This window comes from Falco peregrinus, chromosome 2 (genome assembly GCF_023634155.1).
Source record: "Falco peregrinus isolate bFalPer1 chromosome 2, bFalPer1.pri, whole genome shotgun sequence".
Taxonomy (NCBI): Eukaryota; Metazoa; Chordata; class Aves; order Falconiformes; family Falconidae; genus Falco; species Falco peregrinus.
This window is the reverse complement of record NC_073722.1, coordinates 51,668,950-51,687,477: the sequence shown is the minus strand read 5'-3', so window position 1 is coordinate 51,687,477 and position 18,528 is coordinate 51,668,950. Positions and strand designations below refer to the sequence as shown.

The window sequence follows — 18,528 nt, the reverse complement described above, 5'->3', positions numbered from 1 at the left end:
TTTACTAATCATGATAGGCACCATGCATTAAAAAGCAGGGTGAGCCAGCTTCTACAACAGCAACTTTAATGAATTATGTCCACTCTTGTGTTTCCATTTTAGACACAAAAAGGAAAAGCTTTTCTTTAAAACTCAAAATATTCCTCAGTTTAAAGGCAAACAACCTCCCACAAAAAAAATAAAATTAATATATATATATATAAAAATATCAAAACCACCTCTGTTGGTAAGCAGATGAAGTTAGTATCTGAATAGACTATAAATTTCACTCACTTTTTAAAATAGTTCAAAACTCACTGACCCATCTACATTGATACATCACTGCTTCATGTTCTACACAGGTATATTCCTTCCCTGCAGGGAAGATGGGAGAGTATTTTGATCATGTGCAGATAGAAATAAACTAAAATGGCTGATACCTCTCTCTTGTGAATATTAATAGAGTTCTAGAAAAGAGATTAAAACCAGAGGGAAATGCTTTTCTTTTTCTTTTCTTTTTTTTTTTTTTTTTACAAAATACAACAAATTCATATTTCATATGAATATATTCTCATTTATCTTTAGAGTTAATTAAATTGGAATTACAATTATTCTCATTTCACATACTATGTAACTACTGTAAATTCTATAGCTTTGCCTATTCTGCACACAATTGAGGATTGAAGAATTAGGTGGGTTTTGACCCTGCATGTCTATTTACACGAACACAAAGCCCAGTAAGCTTCCACGTGTGAATAAAGTATACAGGAATTTCATTGCGACCTACAAAATACACTTTCAAGACCTTAAATCCATTCTTTTTTCAGTGAGGCTAAATTACTGGTTTGATTTGTTCCACAGTCAAATCTCAGAATAAATTTCAAATCCATAGCAAATGTCTTGGCAAGATTTGCAAGACAGTAGACTGATACTACATTCAAAATGGTATATATCAAAGAACGGTATAGATCATTGTTTTCTTACGAGTCAAATACTTTAAGTACTTAGGAGCCATTAACTTAAGCTATAATAAATCTATCACAGAGAAGCAGCGAGATTTTTCTTTTGCAGTCCCTCAAAATCCCATAAATGCACTGGCCATGGCCATACTTGTCTTGGTGATCTGCAGCAGGGTAGCTGGTTGCAGCTGCAAAACTTCCTCTATTTCCCCTGTCTCTTCCTCGCATACAGGAGCAGGAATCAATCACTGCTGTATGGGGCCAGATCCCTGTGATTGAAACATTGTGTGCCTGAAACTTTATTCACAGTAATTTGAAGATCCTGTAAGAGCTATTATTTTCTATAATGTCCCCAGGGCAACACAAAATCCAGCTTTTCTGTGCTATGTACAGATGGACACTGCAAGGCAGCACCTGCAGGTACATAGCCCTCTTGGGTGGTGTTCCGCTACATCCATGGTCAAGCCCCCCCGGGCACTGATCTGCTCCCTCTGCTTGGGAGAGTCCTTTTCAAGTGCAGGATAGTGGGGCAACCACAGAGGATAGGTGACAGCAGGATCAAGGGAAGAGGATGCTGAAGCAACGCAGCAAGCACTTCAAATGGGCAGCACAGATGTGTATTTTCTCTGAAGTCTTTTTGTTTACAGAATTCCTAGGATTTTTGCTTTCATACCCAGCTAGTACTAAGCTGTTTACTCATGACAACTAACTTAAAAGATGTGTTTCAGTTTCGTACAAATGCACCTAAATAAAAACAAGGATCCAGAAAATGGGAGCTTTATGCTATAACATTTCCCTCATGACTGTCAAGCAGTGGTAGGAGGCTCCCCTTCGTAGATTCCTCAGTTTGTTATTAGCCTGTAAAATTCACGCCACCAGATTTATTTTTCAGTTTAAATTCCTGCTTCAAGCCCAGTAGCTCTGATTTAATTGAAGCATATCTGCCTTTTGTGAGAAACATCTCGTCTTGGTTTTCAAGCATCCCCTAACAGAGAACTAAACAACACTTTAATTAATTGTTCCACTTGATAATTTAAGACCCAAAACCCGTCACCTTATTCTTGGCTTGAATTTGAATAGTTTCAACTTCCAACTCTCTTTGTTTGCTAGAATAACAAGTTCCTTAGTCATTATTTTTCCATTCTTCATGCACGCACTGAAAGATGATGGTCACAGCACCTACTAACCCCTTCTTATTGATGTGTCAAAGACAATTCCTCATCTCTCTTCCTGTAAAGCAACACTTCACAGCTCTAACACGGTGATACACAGCTCATAACACACTATTTATTTCTTATCATAAACGCGATTTTTTTCAGCATGTGTCCAAAAAAGATTAAGCCATTCCTCACTCACCTCCTTACTTGCTACTTTTCCAGTCTTCTTCAGCAGTGATCCCAAGAATAAAAGCCAAAACCAAACACCATCACATTTCCCATTATCCTTCCCACAGCATTTCTTCCTATTTATTGCAAATCATTACAGACTAGAACTGATTTCATTTTAAGTAAGACTCCCATGCTCCTCACCCACAGAGAACTGCAGTCCCCAATTCACTCAAGATCATAATGCCAAATGCAGGAAGAGCAACAGGTGTAGTTCACCTGATGCTCATGTGTCACCAATGATGAAGCCGTTAAGATCCCAGGTGTAATTAATCTGCAACTCTCACCCTCCATTTTCATGACAACAATCTGTGAAGAAGGCAATGAAACAGAAGCAGCATGTGAACTGTTCTACCAATTCAAGGGTAATAGCATGGAGAAAAAGTAATTACAAGACACAGCTCTCCCAGGTCTCACCCTGAAAGAAAGCAGCCAGACCATTATTTTTTTTTTTCAGTAGCAGCTGAAGAAAGGTTGTGTCTTATAAATTTGAAATCTACCTTCCACATGACGTGCTCTGCTTCTGGTCTGCCTCTTCCACACAGCAGCTAGTGGCAGTGAGACAAGCTCATCACATGCACCTTGCTTCAAGCTCTTACTCCAAATGAGAGGTTGAGGGGAGCCTTAACAAGCTGCATCAATATAGTCCTGGAGTCTTAGAAGCCAACAGTCAGTACAAAACAGGAATCCTGTGTCTCAAAGCATTTATTATACATGTCCATCGGAATACTAATGCTCACAATCATCCAGTTGAAATGTTCAGTGTTTTGTGACAGCTAGGAGAAAAAAAAAAATCCTAACCTGACACACTATGCCTCCTTAAACTGAGTTAGATTTAATAAGTTTCTTTAAAAGCTCTGCACTCTGCTTGTTACAGTATTCCATATTTAAAATGTCTTGTATTCAGCATAATAGAAATGCGAAAGCCAATGGAGGTAGCAGATGGAACCTATTGATGAAAACTATCAAAGCTTCTGTTGAACAAAGCATGCAGAGAAAGGATGAGGACAGTACAGAAGGCAGGTGGTACAAAAAAGTGTGTGTGGAGGAAAGGTGAACAGACATGTAGAAAATGAAACTACAAACAGCAAGTTTAAAAGATTTTTCACTCACTTGAGGAGGAAGTGGATTTAAAGACCTGTCAGAGAAGATCTGGGAAGGGAGAATCCCAGATGCCAAACACAGAGAAGCAGAGAGTACCTGAGCACCTGATGTCTTCCACAGACCTAATAAAAGAATACAGGAAAGCAGCTAGGGTCAGGAAAGAAACAACTATAGTTTACAAAAAAAACTACCACCACCACACCACAAAAAAGGAAACCTCTCATTAAGTACAAAATAATTGTATTTTTTGTGAGTTTTACGTCTTTAAGTCTTATTATTCAAATTAGAGGCCCACAGAGGGAATTTTTGAACAGGATAATTAATAGCTGCTGAATTTAACAGTCCTAAAATGAACTAACGACTTTCTGATACATTTGTAAACAAATTCAGCTTGCAAAGATAAGAAATTACTGTGACACAACTTTCTGAAGTCGAAAGGGGAGATAAACATCAAGGAAACCCCTTTGGTGACATTTTCTCACCAAAGCAGAAACCTCCCTCATTTTCAGAAGACTCATCTCTCATCTGCAAATGGTAGCCAGTTAGCAGCATATGTATTAACAACAGTATCCAGAGGAGACTAGAGCCCTGTGATGGCAGTTTCTGCAAAGCATCCCTTCATGATACACAACACTCCCAAAAAGCATGTAATTTAGGGCCACATATGGATGGTTTGTCTCTACTGTCCTGGATGCCCTGCTGCAGCAGTAACTCGGGAGCACCACAGCACAGATGCACCAGCTCCAGCTGGAGAGAGGAAGGCTGCCAGGGAAGGACAGACAGACACACAACTGCCCCCAGGCCAGTGCCACACACTACTACAGTCTGAGCCAGAGCAGCAGATGTCCTGCATCCATGGCCACAGTGCCAATGGGACAGCTGCAGTGAGGAAAGGAAAAAAGAGGACAGAAAAGAAGTGTTATGGTCTGTGTTGTCTTATCACACTTCAGAGAAGTGAAGATGGAGAAAGGGTTGGACTTGGAGAATCACACAGCCAGAAAACAGTACCTGTAGTGCTGGCTTTGGTAACAGTAAGAAAAGAAAGCTAATTCAATTGTAAGGGGCATCAAAGGTCTTCAGCTGCAGCTGTGGTTTGTTTCCTAAATCATCTATGTAGTTTGTTTCCTAAATCATCTATTTACTGACGTGTTAGTAATACAGTATCAATATGTTGGGCTGTGCTTTGTTTTGGGTTTTGGGTTTTTTGATTTTGTGATTTTTTTGTTCTTTTTGGGTTTTGGTGTGGTTTTTTTTTTTAAGTTCCACGTCAATGCAGACTGTGTGCAGCGCCTCCATTCAGGCTCACTCTCCTATCTTCCCTCTTCTGCTTCCCATGCTCTCCCACTGGGTCCAGTCACAACAGAGACTGCTAATATTTCAGGGCAGGGGTTTACACAGGCTGCAACACAATGAGGCACAAACCTTTGCAGGAGACCATAACTGGGTGCAAGCAGAAACAAAGAGATAATGGCATGAAGTCTGAACAGCCACCAACAGCTACCAACTGCTCAAACCCAAGTTTTACAGCCTTCCTGTGCCACCGTGGGGCACACTGCCTTTCCCTGCTCTCTGCTTACTGCCAGGCTGGGCGCTGCCTGCCTGGGCTAGTGGTCTGAAGATGCTCTGCGCTACACCAGCAGATGTACTGGCCTGCAGCCAGCTCTGAACTGGGAAAGTTCATCCATCAGTCCTGTGACACCTATACAGTCAAGCATAAATTCGGCACAGCTCAAACATGAGCCTACAGAGAATACAGGACATCTCATCAGTAAAAAAAATTGCTAAGAAAGGTATGTGATGATTATCTAAGGGTGCTTTCACATGGATGAGTCACAGGTTAAGTTTAGCCTTCCAGAAAAGGTTAGAATGCTGACAAAACCAGAAATAGGATTCTTATGATATACAGCCAAAAACAAACAAACAAACAAAAAAAACCCCACATTGAAAAAGATGATAAATTCAGCTGAGAGACCAGTAGCTCTTCACAAAAAAAAAAAATCACAAAAACCTGCCAAAAGTCTAAGCACTAGACTTGGCAGCAGCTTTACTATCAAATTCCTTTAACTCTCTACAGCGATATATAGAATAAAGGTATTTCAATTCTTAAACTGTTTAAAAAAAACATTTGAAAAATCCTGCATGTAAGAGACCAAGAACCTCTGCTTTGACTGCAGAAAGTATGAAAACTGATAAAGCAGTGATCTTCAGCAAATCAATTTAAAAACCACAGCTAGCTACAATACAGCTCTTGCAATAGAACACAGAAAATGGTATCTCACTGAATAACTGCTATACAAAAAGAGCGTAAAAAAGACTCCAGAGCCCTGCTTCCAGGGAACTCACTATGCATTTTACCATTGATTTTAAAAGCACTAACTTCAGCCTGGATACTAACAAAAGCATAAATATATATTATGGCTATACGCATTATGCATTAATGCCTGATGAGCTTCCAACTTTACTGTGATCTACTCAAGATTCTTCTGATCTACTCAGAAGACTGAGTACTCAAATCACAGAAATGGTAGCAAATCTCAATCTTCCTTCAAAATTATATGGAACAAAGCATCACTAACAGCACTACTCTCAAAAGCAGACTGTTTTCTGCATGAGGTGAATTGTTCTGGGTGGACAGCAGAAATGACCTTCATAATTCTGAATACAATTTCTTCATAGTTAAACAACATCAGTGACATTTTTTAGATGAAAAAAGTTATGTACTCATTAATTTCAAAGTACTTGTTTTCTTCAGTTCCCCTGTCTTATAGACTCCTATCACCTATTAATCATTTATGTTTCTCTGATGGAAAAAACCCCATAAGCAACTGCATTCTTAACACAGAACTACCAATGCAGGGTCTGGGTTTCATTCCATGTGTATTCACTGTATCTTGTTGTTACACCCATGTGAGTATTATTTATTGTTGTATTTCTGCTTTATGCACACTGCTAAAAAAAAGGAGCAATGAATATACCCTCCCTTCAAAAAAATCTAAAATTTTGATTACACTTTTTAAAAGTTACAAAATACAGAAATTTAGCACCTCAATTACTTTTTGTACTAACAATATAACTACTTCTCACCATTTTCTATGTAGGAATACTGAAGTCCAGCTGTTAAGACAATGTGATCTTTTATTCTTACCTTCCATTTGAATTCAGGGTTAAAAAATTCCACACATTTACTCCTCAGCAAATTAAATTGGGATGTACAGCAAGAAATTTACATTTAGAGAGAAAACGTGAACTTCTAATAGAGTAGTAAATTGTTTTTCACTTTTCTGTCAAGGCTCTCTATAGACAGTTTGATCCTGTTCTCCTGTACATTGGCCTCAATGCCCTCTACCATAAGGAAAAAAAAAACAAACACAAAAATCAGCTGCAATGCATACATATTACTTATTTCCCAAAATAATTGCTAGTATGTATTGTGTATCAGCAAGCAGGTTCAAGTTCAGTTAGAGCTTTGACAAACTCAAGAAAGCATAGCTGTACAAAATGAAGATGAAAAAGTAAAGCTGCAGTAATGGAAAGCCATTTAACAGCATCAAGCTGCCTTTAACGTATCTCTGTCTTCTGAGACTATAAGCATGGTCAGAGTCCATCACACTGGACACAAACCCAAACTGCTCAGCTCTCTTCATTTTCTGTTCTAGACATACAGAAAAAGAGACCTACAGCATTTTGGAGTATGATCTAGTGCGCATGTCAAATATTCAAATCATATAGCTTCTTCTCATTAGTATTCATTGCCAATGGGCCAATATTCAGGAACATACACAGTGAGGAACCTACTGAGAATAAAAGCCAAGCTATTTTGCTGCATAATGTACATTAAGGATATGACTTATTAAGACAAAACTCACAAAATGAGTAACTAAGAAGCTTCCTTATGAAATATTGAGTAAGTTTTGTTCTCTAGCCAATCCTCCTGACAGTGCAAACTGTCTACACTCCAAAGATGTACCTGTTCATAAATATTGAACACATGCTCTTAATGTATTTGCTAAACAATTTGGCACTGCCACTTTGTAAAAGACATTAACTATTAACATAGCTTTATGTCATAAAGAGAACAAAAAAATTCTGTGGTGCTTACATTTCTAAGTAATTTTTTCATTTGCATCTGGACAAAAGAACAAAGCAGCAGAATGATTCCAACCACATTTACCATCAGAGTGCAATTTAAAAAGAATGTATCCATTATGTTGCTAAGCTTACACCTATGCCATGTAGAGAAAGTGACACATAGCTGCACCCATACATGCAGAAGGAATTATCAAGCTAGCATATAAGGAAGATGACGTTGGCTGGTTGAAAATATTCTGAAGTATCAAAAGCTCTCTAAGAAAAGCCCCTATACTTTTGCTTCCTCAAATAATAAAATCCAGGATTATGATGATCAAATTCATATTGGTATACATATGACATGAAAAAATTATGCTCAAAATAGCCCAGTTCTTATCCTCAGTATACTGCCTGCCACTCCTATGAGACAATACAAACCTCGTTGCTCATTTCCTTACAGAAAACCCAACTATCCCATTGGGCATCACTAAATGTAATAAAACAAAACGCAACATCATTGGAAAATTGATTGTGACCACAATTAGTAAAATTACAACATTTCATTCAACCAGAGAATCCATTCAAATTGACTGCAATTATCCATCAATGAATTACAAATGTACCATCTTTCTTTTTCCCTTTATATTTTACAAATCACTATCCTCAAAGCAGGTAATTCAGTAGAATTCAGAAGAATTTCTTGGTTCTGGTTTTAGCCTAGATCACTGTCACAGAAGCTCCTAAGGCAATGGTACAGTATTTTAACTTCATCTTTGGAACCAGTTAAAATTCTGGATAATGTACAACAGTTTATGAAGTACAAGACTATAACGAAACCTTTACAGAATGCAGATCAGAAATAAAAGGACTGCTTTGCCCCAACTTGCAGAATGAATATGGAAACAATGTTATAGATGAAGAAGATATCAATAAAATAAATATCAAAGCATTAACAATGAGAGATAAAAGAAGGGATGTATTATAGCTACTGAAGAAAGCAGGAACAATATTGCATGTATTCAATATAGGCCTTAAAGTAATACTGTAGCCTTTTTGACCAACCAGCCTGCAAGACTGGGTTTCATCTCACCCACCTCCAGATCCCTAGAGTTGAGCTAATCAGCCCAGGGTCCAGGGCATCAGCAGGCACAGCAGCCATACAACTGATTTTGAAAGTCTACTTTGGGATGAGAATAATCATATCCTAGAAGCGCTCTTTTTCACTCCTAGTAAAAAAGGGAACTGAGAGCAACTTGGTAAAGGAGTTCACATTGCAGAGATCCTCACTCAGTCAGATAAACTGCATTACCATTAAAAAAGGAGAGTAACAGGTAATTGAATACACATATTCAATAAGTGCCAATCAAAAGAAGGAAAGAACAGAAAAAAATATGATTAAGTACATCTGTTTGTCACCTCCTAAGGGTAAACAAATCAGACGGTCCAGTTTAAAACTACAGGAAATGAGAACTGGGATAATCTAACCCCCACTGCTAACAGGTAGAGGCTGATTTGAGCCCTTCACAGTAATGTCTATCACCCTTTCAATCACCTTTCATAGCAGGAACCACTGTAACTCCAGACCTTTGTGGTCCATCTACTATCCTCATACTGGAAGAAAGAAAAGATAATTCAGAAAGTGAAGAAGGTTAGTGACAGTTTGCCATTGGGCATCTACTTTATTCACTGCAATGCTCTAACTACTTTGAGGCAGAGAAAATAGAAACTGTGAGGAAAGAAGTGGAAGCAAGACAGACATTTGCGCTAACTACATAAGAATATTAAAAAGCTTTAGCCCCTGGATACTTACGCAAAGAAATGAATCCTGTTTCATGGGTTTAGAAACAATCCTGTTATAAAAATAATCCTATCCAAAGGTTTGCAAGAATATTTACCTTTCTAAACCATAACATATCTGAAAATAGCCCCAGCATTTTATTTTATTTTCAAACTAGCTATATATTCACTATCCCTGAAGTAAAATACTAAAGCAAGTTAAAAAAAATTTTGATCCTGTTATTCTTAATATTTACATAATGATTTTCAGGGTAAATCTTCTCAAATCCTGAGTTGCTATATAGTTATAAAAGCAAGGACCAATGTGCAATTTACAGAGATAACGATCCCAATTATCGAGGAAATGATGGAAATTATAATGTTGTTAGTTACCCTTTAAGAAACAAAATTACTTCCATGGTCGTGTAACTTATCCTTTTTAGCTTCTACAGATTTTAGTTGCATAATACTGCCTGTAACCTAACTTGCTAGAAGCTAACAGCAAGACTGAACAAACAAAATCTAATCTGTCCTTACCTCAGACCTTTTTATCATATTCAGCTGAAGAACAGATGACCTTTAATAGTGGCATGTTTCTGTCAAACAGCCCTGACTGGCCTTTCAACAACATCAGGAGAGCTTCTCTGCTCTACCCAGTTGTCCCTCTCGCTGCAGCTACATGGTATCTTTCTGGCAGCAGTACAAACCCTCACGCCTTAGACTCTGATTCAGGTTTTTCCGAATATGCTGCTAAACAGCAATGCTGACACTCAGCAAGAGCTCTCTTTTCTAGGACAAAAGCCACCCTTTTGAAAGCAGAACGTGTTCAGCAATAGTAGAATACACCCTTTCAACATTTTCTTGTACACAGAAAAGTTCCCCTTTACTTAGTGAAGCACAGAGAAGCAAAACTACGTGTATGTTTGGATTGGAAACTTGCATGTCTAAGGCCTAGATGGAGCTGACTTCTACAGGTGAAGCCGTATGAAACATGACAGTTTTCAGTTCTCACAGGTGACTAGTGCAGTTCAAAAACCTAAGGTAGTGCAGTCATATGTGTAAATAGACACTACGAAAAATATTAAAGGGCAGATACTCAAAACATATTCAAAGGTTCAGTTGATGATAAGTGTAATAAATGTAATGCAATAGCAGTGAATCCTTACTCTTCTAAAGCCAGACGCATGTTCCCAGTTTCTTCAAAGGTCAGAATATCAATGATTTGGTCATTCATAATTGTATCTTCACTAAAGAGATCACCTGAATTAAACTGAGAATGCTCCAGTTTGTGATTCTGGCTGAGTTCATGGTGTATCTCCTAAAAAAAAAAAAAGTAAACCAGATTATAACAAAAATTTACACTGACTGTCTGACCTAATTTTATTGCAGGTAACTGGGTGAGAAGGCTCGTACTTATCAAACTTCAAACTGTACTGCTGGAAAGGATATAAAGAGATTGTGCAAATCAGATATGTATCTGAAATCAATTATACTACTTTTGTTTCAGGTTGAACTTCTTGTATATATCTGATCTGGAATACAAAGTAAATGAACATAAGACAAAAGACTCTACATCGACTTCAGTAGGCTTGTGAAAGCCTTCTAGGAGGTTATCTTGCACTATAAACTTTTTAGGCCTTTTTTTTTTAAAATTACCACAGTATACAAATTATATATGGCAAGATGACAGTATTATGAGGTGAACAACATGAAAAACGAATCCTATGAACAATGGAAGTGACTCAGTTTGCAGTTCAGTGAGACTCCCTTGAGACTGAGGGCTCATAAAATTACTATACAAAAAAGACACTATAAATATCCGATGCTAGGACCAAACTGGCCCTATTTTATTATCTCATTACCACAGCTTCTTCTGTAAAACAAACAAGGCACACACTTTTCATTTAAACAGATTATTTTTTCAGACCCAAAAGAAATAAAAGTTGTTGATGGCATAATTTTCAACTACAGAAACTAAGGCTGGAAGTGATTTGTGAGCTCCTCTAGTCAGTTCAGAGGGATGGGAGATCCACCACTGTCCAAGCAGAGGACGGGTTCAAACCTCTGAGCACAACTCTCCTACAGGACTGCTCCAATCACTGCAATATTCTGATTGAGGTCTCCAGTTCCCTCCCATTGAAGTTGCTCCACTTCACTTAAATACATAAATAATTAATAGAAGCAAGAGCTAGAAGTTGGGCCAACTTGATGAGTATTTATCAGACTCTGGAATTTCTTTCTTCATCCCAGTATGTACTGAAATACTTTCTCCAAACTGGCACAGCTTGGATAAGCACTGAAAATGCTCCACCCCCAAACCCAACTGTTTTGCTTAATCACTCAAGAGATTAGGGCACATCCAAGGAATTGAGAGACAAAAATTCAAATCCCTATTCCTGATGATCAGAAATACAATTTGGACCCAAGTCTCCTGTGCTCAAGGTGAGTGGTCTGCTCTCTGGGCAACTGCTTATAACCCACAGACATCCTGCCTCTCATTTTGAGGGACGAAGAGGAAAGGAGGAAGGGAGGAATATGAAAAGAAATTAATAGCCAAAATGTAATCTCCCTCCAGTCTGAAGTTAACATCCAGGTACAACAGCTCTTTCAATCAGATTATCATTCTTAAACTTCCCTCTAAATCTGATTGCACTGAAGATTAGAGGTTGTAGAGATAGCATTACCTGGAAATCTAACCCATAACCTGGTGGCTTTTTATTTATCTTCAAAAGCTCTTTAGACAATCTGTGTTAGTTAGCAAGTTGTATCACCAAATATGATCAACGTTAAATAAAGTACTGTTACAGACATTATGACCCACCTTTTTTTTACCATGGAAATTCCATTTTAATATTTGTGTTCGGTAAACAATGAAAAAGCCAGCACATGTCAATACAAGTGAAACAAAAAAAGCAATGAAGAACCCTGCAGCATGGATGGCATGGTTGTATGAAACCTGAAATTAAAAGACCATATTATTAAAATTACATTTTAAACATATATAAAGATCAGACTCAAAGATTGAAACTGTAAGCAACATAATAAATTCTTTTTAAATGGCTTCATACAACTTCAGGGTTTCTCAGCATTAAGTTGTAATCACTATATATTTATTAATATTTTCAAACAAGTGTATATTTTCCACAGGTCTTCAAGTCAGCATGGTTCATTATGTTCACCTAGTCCAAATTACTGTGTAACTCCAAGCAACAGAACTCCCACAGATTGAATTTTAGGTGCAGTGACTCATGGGTGTGCTGTACTTAATAGCCTGTTTTCCAGTGTTGCCAAACTCTCCCAAGTCTTGTTGAAATTGATGGCATTTGATGTTGCTCAGAGGCTCTGAAAAATCAGCCTAATGTTGACTTCTTTTAATTAATGACCATTTCTCGATTCAATAAAACTGAGTAATCACCATAGGGAAAAAGCACCAACATGAGTTCAGAATAAATATGTAACTGACAGTTGACAAAATCACGCAATTTGTATGCACCCTTGCAGTTTCTGTGTAAGCCAGAGTCAGAAAAAAAGAGCAGGAACACTGAACTGTGTGCCAGCTAACAACTTTGTAGGCTTTCACTTTAGCTCTTAATTTAATCTTTAAATTGAATTGCATTAAAAATTAATTTTTACTTCATGCTCCATGTAGCAAAAGTTAATCCAGTGTTTGTTTAGTTCTTTGAGATCTCTGGATGAAAAACATAGCACAGCTATTGGTATAATGTTTCACCACAAACTAATCACTCTGCTGGGACTAGAAAGTGTAAATAATTAACAGGCTGCTTGCAAGCTGAGCTTGGTCATCTCTTGGAGCAGAAATCCGAGAGCATTCCATGGAGTCAACAGTAATTCTGCATAAGAAGTGATAATTAAACATGGTCCACAATTTGAAAACTATTTCATCCAGTTTAACAGCAGAATTTTAACCTTCTACTGCCTAGCTTTTCTCTCTCTGATATGTTTTTGTACACTGAGTATCTGTCACACCTCTAACTGAAAGGAACTGCTTCATGTCGGACTTCGATGTTTCAAAGGCTCAGCTCCTCAAAGCTGCTGGAGATGCTCAGTGCTTGTGACTTCAACATGATTTCAGTTGAATGAGGCGATGATGTCAGTATCAAGGAGATCATCAAGATGTTAATTACAGGCTACTATTTGGAACTTGCACAGTTCCAAGAAGATCCAAGGTTTCCTTCAAAGTATTGTATATTTAGGATCAATGGTTCCTCTGACTGACAGAGGTATCCTTAGTTTGGATTTTTGGTTTTTAATCATAGGATCATCTAGATTGAAAAGATCGTTGAGTCCAACCGTAAACCTAACACCGCCAACTCTACCACTAAACTATGTCCCTAAGTGCCTAAGTAGATGCTAGGTGTCTAATTCTGACAGATTTTGTTTACTTACAGCTTTTCTTCGTATCACTGAAGTTCCAAGTCTTTGAGAGCATGTCCTGGGATCAAATCCCAGCAAGACAGACTTTGGGTGTCATTAAGGTGACCGATAGTATATGCTGAGGATTGTGTTTCATTATTTAACTATACACCACTGGAAATGGGTGACTTACCATTCTAAAATACCCGATAGAAAAAGTACCCCATGTTTTTTCGTCTGAAATGATTAAAAACATATCCACTGAGTGAAAGGAATTCCTCGTGCTTCACTTAAAATGTAAGTTTTAATGTAACATTTAAGACAAGTTCTCAGCTCAAACTAGCCACATAGAAAAGACAGCTGTTTCAGGAAAGGCTGTGTCTAAAAAAAAATGAGACCCTTGAAGTACTTTGAGGTTCACCAAAATGTTTTGAGACTGAGAATTTATCCAAATAAGCTAGCCATGTGCCGAATTCCTTCTAATACCTTTCAGTATCTTTACGTTTTAAACAGAAACAAAGAAAAGAAAAAGAGGAGCAACACATTAATTCCCTGGTTCCATGTGTAATTACCAACACATTGAATGTTTTTTCTTGATGTAGCTTCCTACTACTTTGACCAATTGCTTCCATTACACTCCCCTGTACCATGGCTGACCACTAAGGACACCCAGCATATCTGCATCACTGTTGGTAGGCAGCTCCCTCTTCTTCGGACACTGCACTGCTCCCCAGTTCCTTGCCATGAGCTCAGTTAAAGCTGCATCACTTTGCATCAAAACATCCTAATCTTTAAATTTATTTGAAAGACAATTATGTAAATATTAAGTAACTCCCTTCCCTAACCCAGTGTTTACTCCCCTCACAGATCAAAAGGATTTAACTCATACCCCTTGAACAGTCACTGAGCCAACAAACATCCATGTCTAACCTAGAACAAACGCAATTCCTCTTAAGTTTTCTCCAGTTGCACTAGGTGGCCAAGAGGGAATCACAGAAAGGTCATCCTTGAGCTCTGCCACGCCAAGGCTCTGCCTGAGGTCCCACTGCTTTCAAGGAATGGGAGATGCTGTAGATAATACTTAGGGAAAAAAAATAATGCTGCTTTGGAACCACTTCATCATTTTGTCTGAATCCACTCACATTTGTCTGATTTCCAAGCACTCTGTGAAGTTTAGGGATCTCTCTAGGCTTCTGGGGAAAGCAGGAATCTGGTGAGGCTATGGGTTCAGTGAAGCTGAAATGAAGCTGGTTAAGTTTTGATGGAGAAAAAGCACTGGGTAGGGCACGATCCTGTGCTTTTCTAAGTAAAGTAAAAGATAAGACTTATGGCAGGACAGTCAGTCTGCATCAGGTAGGTAGTTCTGTCAGAGGTTAAGCTCCAATGGAGAAAAATGGACAGGGAATTATCTTGTGCTTTTATACTTTAAGAAAATGGGTTCTGGAAGGACAGTCCCTGTCATTGGGGGGGCTGTAAATCCAAGCAGGACACAGCAGGTGCCTAATGGCATCTGAAAGCATTACAGTGGATGGTGCTGGGCAGATGCCAGAGCACAAGCCACAGAGTAGGACCAGTGCCGGCACTGCAGGCCAACCTCCAAACCGCTGACACGCCAGTGAGCCTCAAAACCTTAAGCTAACTTCTTAAGCCATCTCAATAGCTGGAAGAAGCATCACAGGCCCAAGTTCCTTTCACAAACTGCTGCATTCCCACTGATTTAAGGATGGTGAGGGAAGCAAGCAGAGTAAAAATCAGATCAGAATAATTACTAACACCCATCCTATGCAAAGTGCTTAGATGTGAGAACCTCCTTTTGTACTTTTCACCACAGCTTCCCATTCAGCATCAAAACCACCCAGCCATGGGCAGAGGCACACAGTACTCACAACCCCTGAAGCACTGTGGGAAGACATCTGGCACAAACACTCAGATAAGCAACACTCTCATTTTTTCATAAGCTACAAAATTACCTTGTCACAGGCAACCAAGTACTTTCTTCCAGCAGTGCAGATGAGAAAATCCACAGGTTTTGTAAAACTGATTTAAAGAACAGCACAGTAGCCAAGTGAGCAAGCAGACCATGTGAAAGCTGATGGGACCAACTTAGCATGGCACTGCTATGACTATGTAATTAATTCTTCTCTTTTCTGTCCCCAAAGTCAACATTTAGTATCTACTTGCTCACACATGTTGGTTTTACCACACCCATGAACAGGTTTAAATAATGATCTTTAATAAATAAAATCTGAGATTGAGAGCATTTATGACAGCTGAAGATATGAATGATATACAATACATCGCACCTTTTTCAGCAGATCATAATTTCCTTGCACAAACTGACTTCATACTGAAACACTTTATGTTTGGCCACAGCCCAAAGGCAAATATTATGTATGTGAAACATGATGTGTTCCATAATTTCTAAGCTTTATTTTTCAAAAATTAACAGTATTCTCTAACACTTTTACCACGCAGTTTAATTACAAGACCTGCTCACTAAGTAAGCTCAAATGCAGCTGAGCCAATTTTACCTAACTATGGAATAGTCCCCAAGAACTTGTTGAATTCTATCAAGTTCAAGTTGGAAACCCCCCCACACTATAAAGTATAAAGTTTTAAATATAGTAATAGATTGCAGGAATTTTCATGGTGGGCTGAGATCAATGTAGCTTAGTCTTAACTTAGACATTGCCAACTGCTGCAGATCAATTCACACTGAAGCTGTTTTTCTAACCCAGTCAGCTACTGCATGGCTTCACCTTTAAGATTAAGAGTTTTAAAAAAATACATTTATGGCAATTTCAAGCATAACTCCTAACTATATAAACGTCCAATCCTTTTAAATCTTACTAGATCTTTAGCCAGGAAAAATGAGTTCTCTAGCTCATGTACAGTTTTGCTTTTTAACATGTTTAAATCTGGCTTACATTTTAACAGAATGGGCACCTGATCTTCAGTTATGTGAGAGCGAAGTCTGGACTTATAATCTACTACACTAATAGAAGCTAAGAGAGCACAAGATCCCCAGCAAAAGAGAAAACTGGAACAAGAGGCCCCTATGCCCAATCTCCAAATAGATTACTGATTTTAAAGATGGAGAAGAACTTATGGGACAGGCCTGTGGAAGGAATGAGCAGTCTAATCCTCAGGACCTCTTCAGGCAAGCCCCATCCACATGAACTTGAGATTTCAAATGGTACAACCATGACAAAAATGTTTTGGGGGTAAAACAAACTATTTTCTTCTCTCTGAACACAATCAATCACAGTCTTCTTGCCAACCAAGCCACAGCTCCTTAAAAAAAGATCCCCAAGCTTATCAAGGTAATGAGGTGTTGGGGGAGAAAAGTTTGGTGGAGAGATTACCCTAGCAATGAAACGGATGGATGCAGTGGAGAGTTCTCTTAATAAAAAAATATCGACAATAATAACACTGTTTGCTACAGTCAACATAATTTTGAAGGTTACTTTGGCCTCTTAGAAACCATGTTAATTCAGAAGCCAAGAACAGAAAGTCATATTGGAAGGATGACTAGTTAAAAAATGAAAAGCAAACGTAAGTTACATGTGTCTCTTACTGCAGTTTTATTTCTCGGGCTTCCCACAGCTATCTCCTGATTTGTGTATCAGCATGATATAGAAACCTTTTCTCAATAGGTGGCGGATAACTCCACCCTTTTGGAAGGGCAAAAAGCCTTCTCATAGTGGCTAGGACCTGGAGCAGGTGAGCATGTTCCTCACCACAGTTCTCTGTACCTGGACAATTCTTCAAGAAAAACCAACCCAAAAACATGGCTAGGAATAATGGAAGTTTGTACATTTTCCATACTAAATATTGCTGCTTTAAGACAACAAAGACCTCCTATCCTGACACCCGTTTTCTTCCTCTTAAAATAAGAGAAGGCAGAACTTCTGTATGATAATAAAATAACTGAGTGACAAGATATAGTACATAAGTACATCTTTAGCTCCTAGGATTTAGTTTAGATTGTCCATAAGTTTAAGCAGGAGAGTCAACATAATACCAAACCATAGAAATTACCTTTATCTTTTCTTCTTCAGTTATGGTAAATGAAGCTGTCAATGATACAAGATGTGTTTTATTCTGAGAGAGATACAAAAATATTACATGTATTAAAAAAATTAGCAGAATCCACTGGCAAACAGCCCAGAGTCTAGAAAAGCCTCTCCTTAGAAGATAAGATATACTTCTTATTAAGCTTAAAGATGAAATAAATCTGACAAGAAAATACAGTGCATTTAGTGGTAACTAACAAACATGGAAGCAACTGCTCTGTGAGGTATGTTTCCCTTCTAATACAGAGAGGCATATTCCGGTGCTCACAGAAGTACATTTTCCTGTGCTGATAAAATCTAGGTTGACTAAACACGCACAGGACAGGAGCCACAGTCAGTGTACATGCCTCTACTCTTACAATTCCCTGGTTTTTGCTTGGTCTCTATTGCTGTAGTACCACTCTCATACACATTGAGCATTTTTTCCTCTAAAACAAAGCAGATACAGCAGTCAAAATGAAAACACATCTGCAGGTTCTAATTACCTGCAATTAAGAAAACCACAGAAAAAATCTCGAGCCATATTTAAGAATCAGAAAATTTTCCTTTGGAAGAAACCACCTGTCCTGCCTCCTACTCAGCGCTGGCCTAACTCTAGCGTTATGTCAGTTGTCTTGGAGCCTGGTGCAACTGAATTCTCAAAAATCAGCAAGGATGGAGATTACTCAGCTTTTCTGAAAAACCTCCTTCAGAGCTTCACAATTCTCATACTAAAAAAGTGTCTTCCTTATGAGCAAGGAGGTTTTATTTTGCTGTAACGTCTTTTTTGGTTAAAAGTTTACTTTCTGATAAAAACATGGCAAAACT

General features: G+C 38.2%; 1 protein-coding gene across 6 annotated transcripts in view; it reads right to left on the bottom strand.

Annotated features, from left to right (window-relative positions):
• The window catches only part of EVC2 (EvC ciliary complex subunit 2), an 80,192-nt gene that overhangs the window by 43,094 nt on the left and 18,570 nt on the right, over positions 1-18,528 (bottom strand). For all 6 annotated transcript variants that reach the window (XM_055797332.1, XM_055797335.1, XM_055797333.1 and 3 more), the window contains 3 exons: positions 17,687-17,749; positions 12,093-12,227; positions 10,438-10,589 (listed from right to left, as the gene is read on the bottom strand). In XM_055797332.1, the coding sequence (XP_055653307.1) occupies positions 10,438-10,589; positions 12,093-12,227; positions 17,687-17,749 (350 nt within the window). The remainder of the gene's footprint in view (positions 1-10,437; positions 10,590-12,092; positions 12,228-17,686; positions 17,750-18,528) is intronic.